The sequence below is a fragment of the Denticeps clupeoides genome, unplaced genomic scaffold (genome assembly GCF_900700375.1).
Source record: "Denticeps clupeoides unplaced genomic scaffold, fDenClu1.1, whole genome shotgun sequence".
NCBI lineage: Eukaryota > Metazoa > Chordata > Actinopteri > Clupeiformes > Denticipitidae > Denticeps > Denticeps clupeoides.
Window position 1 is genome coordinate 708,350 of NW_021630047.1, and position 18,503 is coordinate 726,852.

Below are 18,503 nucleotides of genomic sequence, written 5' to 3' on the forward strand. Positions count from 1 at the left end.
GCGCTTTAATTCCTAGTCAACGTGACCACGCCCACTACCAACACCAACATGCAGGTTATCAGGCGTTTAATTCCAGCGAACGTGACCACGCCCACTACCAACACCAACATGCAGGTTATCAGGCGCTTTAATTCCAGTCAACGTGACCACGCCCACTACCAACACCAACATGCAGGTTATCAGGCGCTTTAATTCCTAGTGAACGTGACCACGCCCACTACCGACACCAACACGCAGGTTATCAGGCGCTTTAATTCCTAGTCAACGTGACCACGCCCACTACCGACACCAACATGCAGGTTATCAGGTGCTTTAATTCCTAGTCAACGTGACCACGCCCACTACCAACACCAACATGCAGGTTATCAGGCGCTTTAATTCCTAGTGAACGTGACCACGCCCACTACCGACACCAACATGCAGGTTATCAGGCGCTTTAATTCCAGCCAACGTGACCACGCCCACTACCAACACCAACATGCAGGTTATCAGACGCTTTAATTCCAGCAAACGTGACCACGCCCACTACCGACACCAACATGCAGGTTATCAGGCGCTTTAATTCCTAGTGAACGTGACCACGCCCACTACCAACACCAACATGCAGGTTATCAGGCACTTTAATTCCTAGTCAACGTGACCACGCCCACTACCAACACCAACATGCAGGTTATCAGGCGCTTTAATTCCAGTAAACATGACCACGCCCACTACCAACACCAACATGCAGATTATCAGGTGCTTTAATTCCTAGTGAACGTGACCACGCCCACTACCGACACCAACACGCAGGTTATCAGGCGCTTTAATTCCTAGTCAACGTGACCACGCCCACTACCAACACCAACATGCAGGTTATCAGGCGTTTAATTCCAGCGAACGTGACCACGCCCACTACCAACACCAACATGCAGGTTATCAGGCGCTTTAATTCCAGTCAACGTGACCACGCCCACTACCAACACCAACATGCAGGTTATCAGGCGCTTTAATTCCAGCGAACGTGACCACGCCCACTACCAACACCAACATGCAGGTTATCAGGCGCTTTAATTCCTAGTGAACGTGACCACGCCCACTACCAACACCAACATGCAGGTTATCAGGCGCTTTAATTCCAGTTACATTTACATTTACAGCATTTACCAGACGCCCTTATCCAGAGTGACTTACAGTCAGTAGTAACAGGGACAGTCCCCCCCTGGAGACACTCAGGGTTAAGTGTCTTGCTCAGGGACACGATGGTAGTAAGTGGGATTTGAACCTGGGTCTCCTGGTTCATAGGCGAGTGTGTTACCCACTAGGTTACTACCACCCCCAGTTAACGTGACCACGCCCACTGCAGTCGGTTTCTGTGCCCTTTTCGTAACCTTAGAACTGATAAAGAGTCCAGTTACCGTCCATATTCCAAATGGAATGAGGAGGAGAGAAAAGGGAAATGTGTATCTCATGTGCTCCATGTTGCTGTGAGAGTGAGATTAGAGGTTCTTAAAATGTTCTGCTGTAATGCATTATGTACGGCGCAGCCTCCCCCTTCACTGCAGCCGTGACATGACACAATATGGCGCTCTGATCCTGCACTTGCCGTGCAGCAGGAAGCCATTCAAGGCTCTGACAGTTGCACAATTACCAGCATATTTACATACTGAGGTGCACAATGCGCCGAGCACTTAGAGAAAACCCCCGAGGGCCCGAAACACCTCACAGCACTCCAGAGGCGGCGGGAAAACACACACCAAAGAGACTGAAGCCCCCCAGGGCGGGCGGCCAGGGACGAGGAGCACACAGGAACCCCACGCCAGCTAAAGAAGAGGAAGAATGTTCATCTCCACACCTAATTTAACAGACAGAAACAAGACTGAACACGTGGTGGAACGTGTCGAGCGCCGCCCACACCAGACTTCACCGCTGGAGCAGCATGACAAATTGACACCTCTGTGAGATTTCCCACACCTACAACCTTCTTCCTCCATCTCCTACTGCCTCTTCATCTCCTCTCTTCTTCTCTCATCTTCTGTGGATTACATTCAACATCCAACAGAAGAGGCAACCATCCAAGCTGCAGGAATGGCCTCAGTAACACGACCAGAGAAGCAAGATTGTTCTCCAGCAGGTTACCAGTGGCACCGTATAAATGTGGTAACTGGGTCAGCTGGGCAGTGTTATAGCCTGACCAATAGGAACAATGAACCAGATCTGCCCCTCTGTTAAAGGCACTGAGATGCAGTTCCTCATGGTGTACCAGTCCAGCTGGATCTTCTCTTTCAAGCAGCTACTAATGTTGTTGTTGAAATGTTTGTATCTACTGATGTTGAGGACCAAGCAACACTCCTTCACTACTAACACCAACATCATCACCACCAACACACCTTCACCTTGATGCTAAAGATGGGGTGAATTTAGGAGTAAATGTGATGTTCGCAGATCTATAAAATAACCCCTTAAACAACAGGCCATAAAGACCATCCATACCTATTACAACACACACACACACACACACAGCACCACAACTGCAGCCCATTTCAAACAGTAATTGGATCTGCTGCTGGCTAGTAATCACCGACTAAATCACCACCAGCACCACCGCTTCATTAGTGCCTGTGGAATACATACAGCAGAGAGGGTACGGGTGGTACGAGAACCACTGGAAACAGTGTGTGTGTGTGTGTGTGTGTGTGTGTGTGAGAGAGAAGAATATCATTTCGGTACACTGTACTGTAGATTATTAGTGGCTCTACCAAATGCCTCCAGGACTCAGAGCCGGGGCTCAAGTCCCATGATACTGTGTGTGAATGTGTGTGTGTGTGTGTGTGTGTGTGTGTGTTGGGGGGGGCCCGGCCCCTGCTACATATCAAGCTGTCTGACAGGACCTCTGAATGACCTTGTGCTATGGAATTCCTCACCTACTAACGCTCTGCAGGTGTACCGTGCAGGATATGATGTAGAATGTAAGTGCAGGTAAATGTAAAGCGTCACACACACACACACCAGAAAAGAACACTTTCTGCACTAGCTCTGCATGGTCCATGTTTTGACATGTTTCAGATTGGCGTGAACTCTGCCCCCGGTGGCCCGGTTTGGTATCGTAACAACGCGCCGCAGGAGCTGGCATCCTGCGCGGCGAAACATTATCAGCGAGAAGCAGAAACTCCTCGCCAGACATCTTCAAAGATGCCGAGATCAAGGAGCAGCAGAAGGCCTGTCTGAGGTGTTCTCCAGGGTCCCGGTCCCGAGGGACCCCTGCCCGAGAGTTTTTATTTCAGCCGGCAGTGCACAGCCTGCCCAGGAACCACCAGAGATGAACTTGTTGGCACAATAAGGCATTAGCGGCTCTACACTGTTAGCATTAGCTTTGGCGCGAGTGTTACTGCACGAATATGGAAGCACCAGTTCTGCAACAAACGGGGCAAATCTTCTGCTGAGGGCAAATAAATCTTGGAACCAGAAACCAGAGTGTTGACTACTGCGACCCAGCAGCACTTCCGCCAATGATGTTGAGCGTCTCGTCAAAATGTCAGATTTGCTCCGTACTTTCTGAAATCTGTCCCCCACCAGGACAGTTGGGGAGATTTTGGGGTGGACGCCACTGTCCTCCATTCCTGAGCAGGACTGTCCATACCCTCACTGACAATCCAACCTCAGCAAACTTCACCTCAAACAAGTAAGCAACCCACAAGGCTGGCAAGGCTCTTTACCAAATGTTCCCTCAGAAGCACAGATTGCACCACAGATTGGACTGTGGACCGCCTCTCCATGTCTCCGACGATTTCTTCATCTCAGTTCAACACCCTCTGTCTCGCCCAGCCTTCCTGGCCGTCTCTGTTCCAGAGACTTCAGGTTAATGACATTTTGCTCCAGGCTGAATCATCAAACCCGCTCATCAAGCCATCATTTTCCGGACTGACTGGTAGAATCTGGCAGATAGTCACCAAACTCTGAACTACTGAAACGAAAAATCACAACACAAACAGTCCTGCGGGTCTGCATACCCATCATGCTCTTCTTCACCAATCTTCTGACAAGGGGACTTCTAACAATGACGAAATCAGCAGGACCCCAGACAGCTTCAAATCACCATTCTGTCCTCCACCACCTCCACCACTCACTAATCTCTCAGTCGATATCTCCTCTTCCTGCTGAGCACCCACTGCTCCATACACAACACAACCTTTTATTTCTTAAAGCAACTGCACGTCTCAGTGGACTTTGACTCTCCCCGACATTTGGACTCATTGATTGACAAGGCAGTTCTCAAACACAGAACTTCTGGTCCCAGATCAGTCTGATGGCAGACCCATGGTTCATATAATCCCTCCTACAACATTCCTTGGCGGGAATAGATGTCCTGATCCCACCAAGTCTGTGCCGGGGTTCCACAAGGCTCAGTACTGGGGTGGTAGTAATCTGGTGAGTACAACACCTACCTGTGAACCAGACAATCAGTAGACCCAGGTTCAAATCCCACTTACTACCATCGTGTCCCTGAGCAAGACACTTAACCATGAGTGTCTCCAGGGGGGACTGTCCCTGTAAATACTGACTGTAACCCTGAGTGTCTCCAGGGGAGGACTGTCCCTGTAACTACTGACTGTAACCCTGAGTGTCTCCAGGGGAGGACTGTCCCTGTAACTACTGACTGTAACCCTGAGTGTCTCCAGGGGGGACTGTCCCTGTAAATACTGACTGTAACCCTGAGTGTCTCCAGGGGGGGACTATCCCTGACTGTAAGGTGCACTGGGTTAATCTCACGATGGACTCTTCACCCTCCACACCCAATAATGCAGATGTCATGACTGATGACCAACTACTGAATAAGTGGCATCAGAACCAAGGTCACCGAGCTCCTGGTACTGATAATGGTCCAGAATGCAGAGGTCCACCTGCCAAACTCCACTACTCTCCTGCAGAGAGAATTTCATCTCTGCACTGACCTACCTGAAGACGTCCACTCCACCCAGAGCACTGCACTAGCAGCCACCATCAGAACAGCACACACACACACACACACACACACACACACAGTGGTGCAGCAACTCATCTTACACACCGACAGCGCCCGGTGTGTGTGTGTTAAACGCGGTGTGTGTGAGGGCAGAACTGTGTGAGCGTTGCCCCTCCCCCCAGGAATTAATGAGACGCCTCCACCAATAGCAACCAAGTGGGCGGGTCAATATCCGACCGGGGCGTGGTCTGCGAGTGTACTTATAGCGACGGAGCGCGCGGAGCGCAGAGTCCGCGGCGAACGCGAGGACGGAGTCCGGACGCAGACGCACGCACGCACGCACGCGGTCACGGACGCACGGCGGCGCTCCGATGGACGGAACATCCTGAGGGGGACGCGCCAAGGTGGGTTCTGTCTCTCTCTCTCCTCGCATGATGCTGAGATTGTGTACGTCGATTACGCGTTGATGCGGCGTGTACCTGCTTTACTTCTCTCTCTCTCTCTCTATCCCTATCTATACCTCTCTCTCTCTGTCCCTCTCTCTCTCTATATATATATACCTCTCTCTCTCTGTCCCTCTCTCTCTCTATATATATATATATCTCTGTCCCTCTCTATATATATATACCTCTCTCACTCTCTGTATACCTCTCTCTCTATACCTCTTTCTCTCTCTGTCCATCTCTCTCTCTCAACCTCTCTCTGTCCCCCTCTCTCTTTATATACCTCTTATATACCTCTCTCACTCTCTATACCTCTCTAACTCTCCATCTCTCTCTATACCTCTTTCTCTCTATCCCTCTCTCTCTCTCTCTCTCTCTCTCTATATATATATATATATATATATATACCTCTCTCTCTGTCCCTCTCTCTCTCTACCTATCTATCTATACCGCTCTCTCTCTATACCTCGCTCTGTCAAAATATATACATATATATATATATATATACCTCTCTCTCTCTCTCTCTCTCTCTCTAGCTGCTTATTGATGGGAAACCAACTGGACCGGATCACGCATGTGAGCTACAGCGAGCTGCCCACCGGGGACCCGGCGGGTCTGGAGAAGGAGGAGCTGCGGGTGGGCGTGGCCTACTTCTTCTCGGACGAGGAGGAGGAGCCTGAGGACGCGTACCAGGACGAGGTGGAGTACTCCGCCTTCTGCCGCCAGGACTGCATCTTCTCCCAGCGGCGCGGGGGCGAGGACCTGCGCGTGCACGCGCCCGGGTCCCTGCTGGCCATGTGCCAGCCGGGCGACCTGCTGGAGCTGGTGGCCCGCGCGCAGCCGCCGCACTGGGCCATCTACGTCCGCGACGACCAGGTCATCCACCTGCACCAGGGCCAGATCCGCATGGACAGCCTGCGCGACGTCAGCGGCGGCCGCCCGGGCAGGATAGTCAACCACCGGTACCGGTACCGGCCGCTGCCGCCGGACCTGGTCCTGCAGAACGCCCGCGGCCACCTGGGCCTCAGCAGCCCGGACGTGTGCTGGACCAACTCGGAGAGCTTCGCCGCCTGGTGCCGCTTCGGGAAACGGGAGTTTAAGGCGGGCGGCGAGGCGCCGTGCGGCCAGCAGCGGTACTGCCTGAAGGTCCGAGTCCGGGACGGGGCCGCGCACACGCGGGTCTTCCGCAGCCTGGACGCGCTGATCCGGGAGCGGCGCCGGGTGGACGCGGGCGGGGTCCCGGAGGAGGAGGAGCAGGACTGAGCTCCGCCGAACCGATGCCATGAAAAGTCACCTTGTACCTTTAAAGACCGATAAGACACACAGATCTGCACTTTGACCTCGTCGCCTCGACGTTGATTTTATGCAGCTCATCAGCCCCACGACACCTCCTCCGCCACGCCCTCCTGCGGAGTCCAGATCTGTTTCCACCTCTATTCATCTCAATAAACGAGACAGCCAACCAGTCGATCTTCTTTCCCTTATTTCCTAAAAACGCACACACCATCATCGTCATCCTCATCCTCAGTAGCTCCACGTCCCCACACGCACTGGACTGTTGATGTCTGGGATAAAAGGTTGAAAATGGGGGTGACCAGACATCTTCAGCTCTGGTGTGGTGATGGCCTGTTCAGGACTTCTCTCTCTCTCCCACACACACACTTGACTGCTCTGACCTGTGTGTTTGTCGGCTGAAGGCTTTGTTCCGTCAGTCGGTTCTTCTCGCGTTCCTCCCTGCAGGAGAGTCTGGTTCAGCCGGAACATCCGGACCTAGTGCCAGGTCAAAGGTCAGCTTTCTGTTAGGATCTTGAGCGTCTGGATGACTGTGAGTGTGTGAAGGCAGGGCAGATCAGTTCATTAACGCTGGTAGAGGTCCAGCGTTCTTCCTGCTCCTTGTTCCTCTGGTTAATGGCAAAGCTGCAGCGCTGTAAGGATGTAAATATTCATGTCGTGTCTCAGGTATTACTGTCGTTTTGTTGGAAGGGGTCACCGTGGTAAAGTTGACCTGGTGACCTGGCCCCTGGTGACCTGAGATGCTGGATCAATGTGTAGAAATGTGTCTTGGTGGGGACGTGAGGGGTCATTTACAGCGTGAACAGTTCACCTGGAACCCTAAATGACGGTTGCATTTTTGCATTAGGTTATATCATGAGGTGTGTGTGTGTGTGTGTGTGTGTGTGTGTGTGTGTGTATTAGAGTAAAGATCTGTGGGTGTCAGAAAGCTGTTTTCAGTTAGAAGCTTGTTACACACACACACAGCTTCTATGTAAATGCAGCTGAAGTAACCGGGGGACCCGGTTCTGACGGTGACGCCGCTGTAACGGTCGCTTGTGTTCGGGCGTGTTGTGTGGGATGAGGGACGTTTTGTGACTAAGACCTGAGAACAGAACAAGTCCACACAGGTGAAATCCACACGGAACCCCGTCTGGCTGGTCTGCTGGGTTTAGTCTGAAGTCAGGATCAGGCCTAGTGGGCAGGGAAGCGGACGGAAGGTTGCAGGTTCGAATCCCGATCCACCACTGAGGTCCCCCTGATGAAGGTCCCGTCCCCACACGCTGCTCCCCGGGCGCCTGTCATGGTGCCCACTGCTCACCAAGGGTGACGGTTAAATACAGAGGACACGTGTCACCGTGTGCTGTGCTGCAGTGTCTCACGATGACAATCACGTCACTTTCATCTTATCATCTACCTGGATCCTGTTATCCGCCCTCCTCCTCCCTCCTTCTGTCTCTTTGTTTCTGTTCCCCTCCCCCTCGTCCTCACCTTCACTTTTCTTCTCCCAAAAGAGCTGCACACTAACCTACTTCTACCCCCAGACCCCTCCTCTCTCTCTCACACACACACACACATCTGTGTGTCTCATGCACACACAGACACAGGTGCGGGTGTGGCTGTCTGTTCTCGTTCTCCTGCGTCTGTCAGCTGCTGTATGGAGGGCAGTAGAACAGCTACAGGCTAAATGTGCAGACTGGGACACTCGTGTGTGTGTGTGTGTGTGTGTGTGTGTGCGTGAGGCGTCATTAGCTGGAAGGCGGTGTGTTTTGTTGTGATATCGCGCAGAATGAGGAACGTGGCGGCAAGTCATACATCATACGCTGTTACTACGGAAACGGTGGCCGAAGCCACTCCACTCCAGAGCGGCGGCGGGAGGGAGAAGTGTGTGTGTGTGTGTGTGTGTATGTGAGGCAGTAACATGGCGTTACTAAACACCTCCTGCACATCGGCACCAATCACAGATGAAACTGCCATCATGTGATCTGATGCTGTGGGCGTGGTCCTGGGTCGTTAGTCCCGCCTCCAGTTTTAACCTTTTTATTTCTGTATATCCTGGAGACAGATGAATATGATCCAGACTCCAGGATACCAAACATCTGCTGCCTGGGCTCTCAATTCTACATTGAAACACTCATAACGTCTTAAAGTGATTGTCATATGTGATACACAGCAGCACAGCACACGGTGCACACAGTGAAACGTGTCCTCTGTATTTAACCCATCTCCCTGAGTGAGCAGTGGGCACCATGACAGGCGCCCGGGGAGCAGTGTGTGGGGACGGCGCTTTGCTCAGTGGCACCTTGGCGGATGGGGATTCGAACCGGCAACCTTACATTTACATTTACATCTTATCCAGATGTAAATGTAAATGTAAGGTTGCACACACAGCATTGATCAGACGCCCTTATCCAGAGCGACTTACAATCAGTAGTTACAGGGGACAGTCTCCCTGGAGCAATTTAGGGTTACGTGTCCTGCTCAGGGACACGATGGTAGTAAGTGGGATTTGAACCCGGGTCTTCTGGTTCATAGGCGAGTGTGTTACCCACTAGGCACTACCACACCTTCTGATTACAGGGCCGCTTCCTTAACCGCTAGAACCACCACTGACTTCTTTATATAAACTCACCGTGTGTGAATCTACAACGGAGTGAATAAAAAGATTGTATTCATAGTTGGGGTCCTAGTGAACCGGAACTGAAAGCACGTTGTAAGTCGCTCTGGATAAGGGCGTCTGCCAAATGCCGTAAATGTAAATGTAAATGTGTGTGTGTGTGTGTGTGTGTGTGTGTGTGTGCGTGTGCAGTAATGGACTGAACATAATGAGGCAGAAGATTTTTACTACAAAACATTTTAGCTGAAAAACGGGACTAATGGAGATTCAGGCCTCGGGCACTGGATCATTCACACACAGTCAGCCAGCATGGTGTGTGTGTTTTTTTTTTTTGTGTGTGTGTGTGTATTTATTGAATAGGTACCATGCAAAAGCAGAGACTGGTCTCACACACAAATAATCATGATCATAATTGCAATGTTTGTGATCAAGTTTGATGCCAGCCACACTTTAGATATATACACTCACACACTCACACCTCCAGTCCATTGATGTAACCACTGGAACCTGTGTGAGTGTATGTGTGTGTGTGTGTGTGTAGCTCCACTCATTTGAGAAGTGCTGCTAAGAGCTTTAGCGTTCGTCAGCTCCTTGGGGTCCGTTTAGGGCGCCGCTGTTCCTTCACCAAATTCTGCCGGGCGCACGATACTCAATCTCGATTACACTGCAGAAACACACACTCACACACACACACACACAGCAGGTGAGCGGAGTCATATGACATCATCCAGGCTACAGGTGACAGAAGACACCCGTCACAGCAGGACACCATGCAGCTGGACGGTTGAGGGCGAGACAGAGTCCCAGACTGGATCTTCACCACTGCAGGCAGCATCACCTGAAGTACACTGCTCACCGAGGGTGACGGTTAAATAGAGGAGGACACGTTTCACTGTGTCACCGTGTGCTGTGCTGCAGTGTCTCACAATGACAATCACGTCACTTTATCTTTACCTGGATTTGTAGAGATGGAGTGATAATAAACACATTTTCTTTTTCTTTCGTTTAAAAACTCCAACTGATCACCTCTCTTCAGAAACAGACGTTACATGCAGCAGGAAGCACACACAGACACACACACACACACACACACACAGCTGCAAATGGACAACGATGCACATCTGGAACAAAGAAGCAGGTAGGGAGGGGCGGAGCCTTTCCTCACAACACTGATAAGAAAATTAATCCCTGATATGAAATTCATCCGCCATGTTCCATTTCAGGCTGGAGGTGACCAGACCAAGTTTAGGTTCTTAATGTATTTCCATAGATCACACACACACACACACACACACACACACACACACACACACACACACACACACACACACACAAAGAAAATAGTATTATGGGAGGTTAGTATTTACATACAAATACACTTATGAAAGGGAAAAGTGAAAGTGAAGTGATTGTCAGTGTGATACACTGCAGCACAGCACACAGTGACACGGTGAAACGTGTCCTCTGTATTTATTCGTCACCCTTGGTGAGCAGTGGGCACCATGACAGGCGCCCGGGGAGCAGCGTGTGGGGACGGGACCTTCATCAAGGGGACCCCAGTGGCACCTTAGCGGGTCGGGATTCGAACCAGCAACGCTCTGATTACGGGGCCGCTTCCTTAACCGCTAGGCCCCCACTGACCCCGCTAGGCCCCCACTGCCCCACTGTGTGTGTGTTATGTTTTTATGCACTGAATATTAAAGTGATGTTCCTTACTTCACCTGTGTGTGTGTGTGTGTGTGTGATGGTTACTGAGGTTAGATGATGATCTACATACTTTACTTTACTTTACTTTACTTTATTTTGCAGACGCTTTAATCCAACGCGACTTACAAGACGACACCAGCAATTCTCGTTTGATTTCTATAGAGTTTGAGTTACAAAACTAAGAACCCTGATAAGGCCCAACTTGTCAGAAAAAGTGCTAGATGGAATTTTTTTATTTATTTTGTGAGTGTGTGTGTGTGCACGTGTGTGAAATACTTTTTGAACAAGTGGGTTTTCAGCTGCTTCTTAAAGGTGCTGGTAGTCTCGGCTAGTCAAATGGAGCAGGACAAGTTGTCCCACCAACCAGGGACAACACAGGAGAACAGAGTGGATTGGGACCGGAGACCCCGTGAAGAGGGGATTTTTAGTCTGGTTTGGTGTGCAGATCTGAGAGGGCGTGCAGGAGGGTATCTGGCTAGTAGTGTGTTGGTGTAAGAGGGAGAACTTCCATTTACAGCCCTGTAGGCAGCATCAAGGATTTAAACTGGATGTGAGGAGCTACCGGGAGCCGGTGGAGAGAGGCGAGGAGAGGCAGGACGTGGGTGTGGTTCGGCTGGTAGAAGATGAGGCGGGCCGCCATATCTACATGATGGATGCCTAGAACTCTAAACAGACGCTCATGGGAAGCATGGAACGGTTCTGCGTTGGACCGTCGGTTTGTGAGCGGTCCTCACACTGATTCAGGTGGGTTTACTGGGACGCGGTGAAAACGTACCCCCAGATCTGGAGGTTAAAGATGTGTGTTTACCGGAGCCGGTGGCTGGACACAGGTCACTGGTATCAATCACAGAACGTGGCCTTTCCGCTCTCCACCGGCTCAACGTTAATGGCTTCTGTGTAAACCACCCCTGGAGGCTTAACAGGACCCGACATTCGCTCACGTTACACAACAGTGCGCCCCTGACGCCTGACAATTACATCTTCTGCTAATCCTGTATGAAATGGTGGCCTTCAGCTGCATTCCCTGAACCCAAGTTCTGCAGAGGACACCAATCATGTTCTAAAGTCTCCATATTTACAATTGTTCAGTCATATCTTTTCTAATTCATTTTTTTGCTGCTGATCCTTCGTTTTTCATGGTTTTGCTCTCTGTAGCTTTTGCTTGTGTAACATTTTGTGACATCTGTGCTGTGGAACAACAGACACAAACCTACAGTTTACAGAACAACAACAAAAATCCGTCACCGGAACAGAGCAGCAAGGTGAAAGTGAAGTGATTGTCATGGTGAAACACTGCAGCACAGCACACGGTGCACACAGTGAAACGTGTCCTCTGTATTTAACCATCACCCTTGGTGACAGTGGGCACCATGACAGGCGCCCGGGGAGCAGTGTGTGGGGACGGGACCTTCATCAAGGGGACCTCGGTGGCACCTTGGCAGTTCAGGATTCGAACCGGCAACCTTGCAATAACGGGTCCGTTTCTTTACCTGCTAGACCACCACTGGCCCAAGAGGAGAGGAGATCACTGGTAACACACCACCACAATACACAGAGCATAGGCTGAGCCTATCTATCATACACACACACACTCTGCCCTCTCTCCATTCTCTCCATGTCTAGATGTTACCCACCTGCTCAGACAGGAGAAGAGAGCAGAACAACCCAGAGAGTAAAATCCATCTTCATCCATCTCCTGCAGTAGCAACACACACATTAATAACGGCCATTTAGGAATTAAAATATGTCACTGCTGATAATAAATACAGAAGTGTTGAGGACACAGACAATTCCCCTACTGTCAGCCTGCCAGCCTTCCCACACACACACACACACACACACACACACACACATCCCTTTTATCCCGTCTCGCTCTGAAAGTAAAAATATTCTGATGAGTAACGCCATTTGGAGCCCCGAGGAGGGAGGACAGGAAGTAAAACAGTTCAAGAAGCCAAAAAACAAAAATCACCAGTAGATAATGACGATGACTCTGACAATGGGTTTGGTGGCAGTGACGTTTTGTTATAGTGACAGTTTGGTGGTGATGGCTGTGCTGGTGATGAAGTGAAAGTGACGTGATTGTCATTGTGCAACACTGCAGCACAGCACATGGTGACACGGTGAAACGTGTCCTCTGCATTTAACCATCACCCTTGGTGAGCAGTGGGCACCAAGACAGGCGCCCGGGGAGCAGTGTGTGGGGACGGGACCTTCATCAAGGGCACCTCAGTGGCGGATCAGAATTCGAACCCACAAACTTCTGATTACGGGGCCACTTCCTCAACTGCCAGGCCACCACTGGCAGTTGGTTGTGGTTTGGTGGTGATGAGGATGGTGATTTGGCAGTAATGATGATTTAGATTAGATAAGATAAATTATCAGTCCCACAAGTGGGGTAGTTTGGTGTTGAAGGTTGTGATAGTTATTGTTTGGTGGTTGTACCACATTTTCAGTGTTATGGCTGTTTTCTGGTTTGGTTGTAGTTTAGTGCTGGTGATTATAGTTGTAGTTTAGTGCTGATGGCTGGTGGTGATAGTTGTAGTTTAGTGGCAATGGCTGTTTTCTGGTTTGGTGGTTATAGTTGTAGTTTAGTGCTGATGGCTGGTGGTGATAGTTGTAGTTTAGTGGCAATGGCTGTTTTCTGGTTTGGTGGTGATAGTTGTAGGTTAGTGCTGATGGCTGGTGGTGATAGTTGTAGTTTAGTGCTGGTGGTGATAGTTGTAGTTTAGTACTGATGGCTGGTGGTTATAGTTGTAGTTTAGTGGCAATGGCTGTTTTCTGGTTTGGTGGTGATAGTTGTAGTTTAGTGGCGATGGCTGTGTTCTGGTTTGGTGGTTATAGTTGTAGTTTAGTGCTGGTGGTTATAGTTGTAGTTTAGTGGCAATGGCTGTGTTCTGGTTTGGTGGTTATAGTTGTAGTTTAGTGCTGGTGGTTATAGTTGTAGTTTAGTGGCAATGGCTGTTTTCTGGTTTGGTGGTGATAGTTGTAGGTTAGTGCTGATGGCTGGTGGTGATAGTTGTAGTTTAGTGGCAATGGCTGTTTTCTGGTTTGGTGGTGATTGTTGTAGTTTAGTGGCGATGGCTGTGTTCTGGTTTGGTGGTTATAGTTGTAGTTTAGTGGCGATGGCTGTGATCTGGTTTGGTGGTTATAGTTGTAGTTTTGTGGCGATGGCTGTGATCTGGTTTGGTGGTTATAGTTGTAGTTTAGTGGCGATGGCTGTGTTCTGGTTTGGTGGTTATAGTTGTAGTTTAGTGGTGATGGCTGTGTTCTGGTTTGGTGGTTATAGTTGTAGTTTAGTGCTGGTGGTTATAGTTGTAGTTTAGTGGCGATGGCTGTGATCTGGTTTGGTGGTTATAGTTGTAGTTTAGTGGCGATGGCTGTGTTCTGGTTTGGTGGTTATAGTTGTAGTTTAGTGGCAATGGCTGTGTTCTGGTTGGTGGTTATAGTTGTAGTTTAGTGGCAATGGCTGTGTTCTGGTTTGGTGGTTATAGTTGTAGTTTAGTGGCAATGGCTGTGTTCTGGTTTGGTGGTTATAGTTGTAGTTTAGTGGCGATGGCTGTGTTCTGGTTTGGTGGTTATAGTTGTAGTTTAGTGGCGATGGCTGTTTTTTCTTTCCACCTTTGCTATAAACTCTCGTTTTTTTGCTGCTGAGGTTTTATTTTCCTCGATGTTTTTCTATATTTTTATGGATTCATACACTTTTACGTCCTCATATCTTTATGTGAACTACACCTCTTATGGCTGTTATGTTTCATTGCAAACTTTTACGTTTTATAGCAGTAAACCATGACAGAACTCATCGTCTAGAAATTGATTTAGATGCAGAAGAAGACCACGGTGATGGACATGATCTTTCTGTGTTCCTTCAGAAGCAGGGACTGTGTAAACAGACAGGGAGTCACGGCAGAACGTTCTCTCTTTGTGAGGCGGTGACTCAGAGTGAATCACAGGCTCAGGGGGAAGAGGATTTAAGCAGAATTAAGATTAATGAAAAATGAGGAGAAACATGTTTGCACTGAGATTAGTGGCCCCAAAATTTACACTTAAATCCTCAGAGTTCCTCACCTGCACTGAGACCACAACTAACAGAACGGTGGTAGAACCATCAATATTCATTACACATAACATATACGTGGGGTGCTAGTAGCCTAGTGGGGTACCACACTCGCCTGTGAACCAGAAGACCCAGGTTCTTCAGCAAGACACTTAACCCTGAGTGTCTCCAGGGGGGACTGTCCCTGAAACTCCTGACTGTAAGTAGCTCTGGATAAGGGCGTCTGGTAAATAATGTAAATGTACATGGTCATTTAAACGTGGTCATTTTAAATGGTCAGATTCTGTAAAATATAAAAAATTCCATTCCACTCTTAATACATTTTATTCATATGTAGTTTTTCCAACAGAAACAATGAATATGTGTCCAGTCAGCACCGCCGATTTGAAGTGATTTAATCCGGTCAGTGCAGTTATGGACGTATTTGTGGAGGGAGTTTCAGCGGGCAGAAGATAAGAGAAGAACTGGAGCTGCCACCGTGCCATTCAGGACAAGATTGGTCAACGCAGGCGGGGCCAGAACGGCGAGGTCTGATTTAGCCAGAAATAGTCAGAGGGTTTAATTCCAGGTTCCTGTCATACAGAGGACATCAAAATTATTGTCTGTAATAAATCCATTCAGGGTGCATGAGGAAAGCTGCAGAGGTTCGCAGGATTTACGTGAGGTTTGTTGCAGTACCGTAGTAACACCGCCCATAGTAAAGAAACGGAGGCGGTGTAATCATACCCCGGTCCCTGTTCCGGGACAGCACGAATCTACCAGGGCCTTGAAGATGCCCCACTAGCCAGTGGTGCTTTAGTAAGCAAGCGGACTCGTAATTGAAAGGTTGCTGGTTCGAATTCCGAACTGCCGAGGTGCCACTGAGGTCCCCTTGATGAAGGTCCCGTCCCCACACGCTGCTCCCCGGGCGCCTGTCATGGTGCCCACTGTCACCAAGGGTGACGGTTAAATACAGAGGACACATTTCATCGTGTGACTGTGCTGCAGTGTCTCACAATGACAATCACTTCATGTCACCGTGCTACTGTTCCCAGCTTAAGCTGAGCTGCACTTAAACGAGCCCATAAAACATATAATTATTATCCCATTTAATTGGACACTGAAGGGAATGTATTGTTGGCAGACCGGGATTTGAACCGGCAACCTTCTGATTATGGGGCCGCTTCCTTAACCACGAGGCCACCACTGGTCCCAAAAAGCTAGATGTTTCTCAGCAAATTAGCTGCTGAAATAAAAAATGTGTTATTTTTCTATGCTCGCACACACACACACACACACACGGTTGAACATGGTGTGGTTGTCGATGCTGTTTCTGCATCGGTTTATTCTGGCAGGAATGAAGCTGTGAGCTCAGAAGTGAAAATGTTAACATGCAAGATATCACGCTGAAAAAGTGAGGAGACCAGCGGAGACCCCATGAAGTTCACCAGTGGTCACCTCCTGCTGCATCAACCTACATCCTGCAGAACAGAGACAGATGCATCAGATGGTCAGTGTCACCAGGTTCCACCACACACCTCCACATCTCCCTCCACGTCGCGTTGTGTATTTGTTGATAAGTGCGGGAGGAGAACATCAGTCAAATTTCCGTTTCCCTTCAGAGAAACGCGCCTCAAGCGCTGCCGCGCCGCCATAATCTCACCGCGCTTCAGAAGATGTGAGCTGTTTGCTAAGAGGTACTTCTTCTCTGTGTGTGAAGTCCCAGCATGCCGTGCGGCGGGCAAAGGCCCTTTGATTTTTGATGCCAAATAGAATGAAAGCTTTTCTATTAGATGACGGTTCTGAGCATTGATGGAGGGCTTCATAAAGCATTAATTTACGGTGTGTGTGTGTGTTAAAAATTGGGATGATTAACACACACATGAACACACAAAGTATTTCGAGCTTGAACCAGAATCTCTCCTGATTGGTTGAATCTTGTTTTATGTGACAGACGAGTCGTAGTTCGCTACTGGCGACCTGCGCAGGAAGAACGAGGTTCTGGAAATACGCGAGCCGTCGTCATGGCGATCAACTCAGGAGTTGACCTTGAAATTGAGCCACTTTCAGCCTCCCGTCAGTATGAGAACCAGACGTGAGAAACGTCTCCTCTCCGACGGAGGTTCATTAGCCAAGTCTCTCAGGGTTTTTATTTCATCTCATTTCTCTCTTCAGATGACACCCAAAGGCTCCTTCTCATTTACTCCTTCACTGAGCTTTCCCTCTTACCTACTGTGACTGGATTAATAAGAGATGATTCCTCATCTGGCTTCTCACGTTTTTATTTATTGCTTTAGGTTCACAATACAGACAGACATCGTTACAAGCATGTTGGTTGCCTCAGAAGATCACACCAGGACAAGGAGAAGAACGCTTGTGTGACTGTACTGGGTGTAGGGAGGGTTTGCTCATCTCACTTTACCTCTGTGTTCAGTCGGTATGTTAGTTGGTTCTGTCACAACTTGGGTGTTTTGGGGTGACGTGGACTCATAAACCTCCAGTATCTTCACTGACCTCCCTGTCCTCCACTGGTCCTCACTTGGTCCTGTCGCTGTGTACAGTCCCCATAAGACCAGTGGACAGTGTAGATATTTATTTTAGAACAATTCTAGAACAGAATGAACAATTGTGTGTGTGTGTGTGTGTGTGTGTGTGTGTGTGAGTGAGAGAGAGAGAGAGAGGGAGAGAGAGAAACTAATGCAATTCACATAATGCATGATCATTTTGTTATACTTTATTAATCCCGAAGGAAATTGCTTCTCTGTATTTAACCATCACCCTTGGTGACAGTTGACACCATGACAGGCGCCTGGGGTGTAGTGTGTGGGGACGTCTTGTACAGATATACAGAGAGACGACAATATATGGAAGAGATGACAATAAAATTTACTTGACTTAGTGGCACCTTGGTGGATTGGGATTCGAACCGACAACCTTCTGGGGCTCAACATACACAGAATGCGATAATTACATATAATAAATGAATGTAATAGTTTTGATGTATGGTAATATGTAGCAACATGAAATATAATAATAATGAATACTACATGAATAAAAACACCGAAAGAACAGATATACGGGATCGGGGGTAAATAAGTATGATGAGAATGTGTGATGTGAGAGTGAGAGACTTAGTTATCAGAGTTTCGGCATCATCATCATCATCATCATCGACGCTATTTGATGTTAATCGTTTGGAGAATGTTCATCTGGAAACAAACGGCTCCTAATGTCTGTGAAGAAATGATAGAAGAAACCAGGGTTCTCCGTCAACACCACCACCTGACAGGGACCCGTTTCTTCCAGGGAACAGTGTCACACTTCACTGGGACCCGAGTGTCCAAACACTGACAGCAGAAGGTTTCTGATGTGAGTAACTACACACACACACACACACACACACACACACACAGAGAAAAGAGTTTGCTTATGAAATGCAGGGAAATGTCCTCACTATCACTGTCATTTTTTGTGAGGACATTTGAT

At 48.9% G+C, this 18,503-nt stretch overlaps 1 protein-coding gene across 1 annotated transcript; it reads left to right on the top strand.

Moving 5' to 3' along the window:
- Positions 1-5,238: 5,238 nt before the first annotated feature.
- LOC114781549 (protein FAM84A-like) lies at positions 5,239-6,850 on the top strand. The gene is made up of 2 exons (XM_028967989.1): positions 5,239-5,346; positions 5,922-6,850. The coding sequence occupies exon 2, from the start codon at positions 5,932-5,934 to the stop codon at positions 6,646-6,648; it is 717 nt and encodes a 238-aa protein (XP_028823822.1). The 5' UTR covers positions 5,239-5,346; positions 5,922-5,931; the 3' UTR covers positions 6,649-6,850.
- Positions 6,851-18,503: the final 11,653 nt, after the last annotated feature.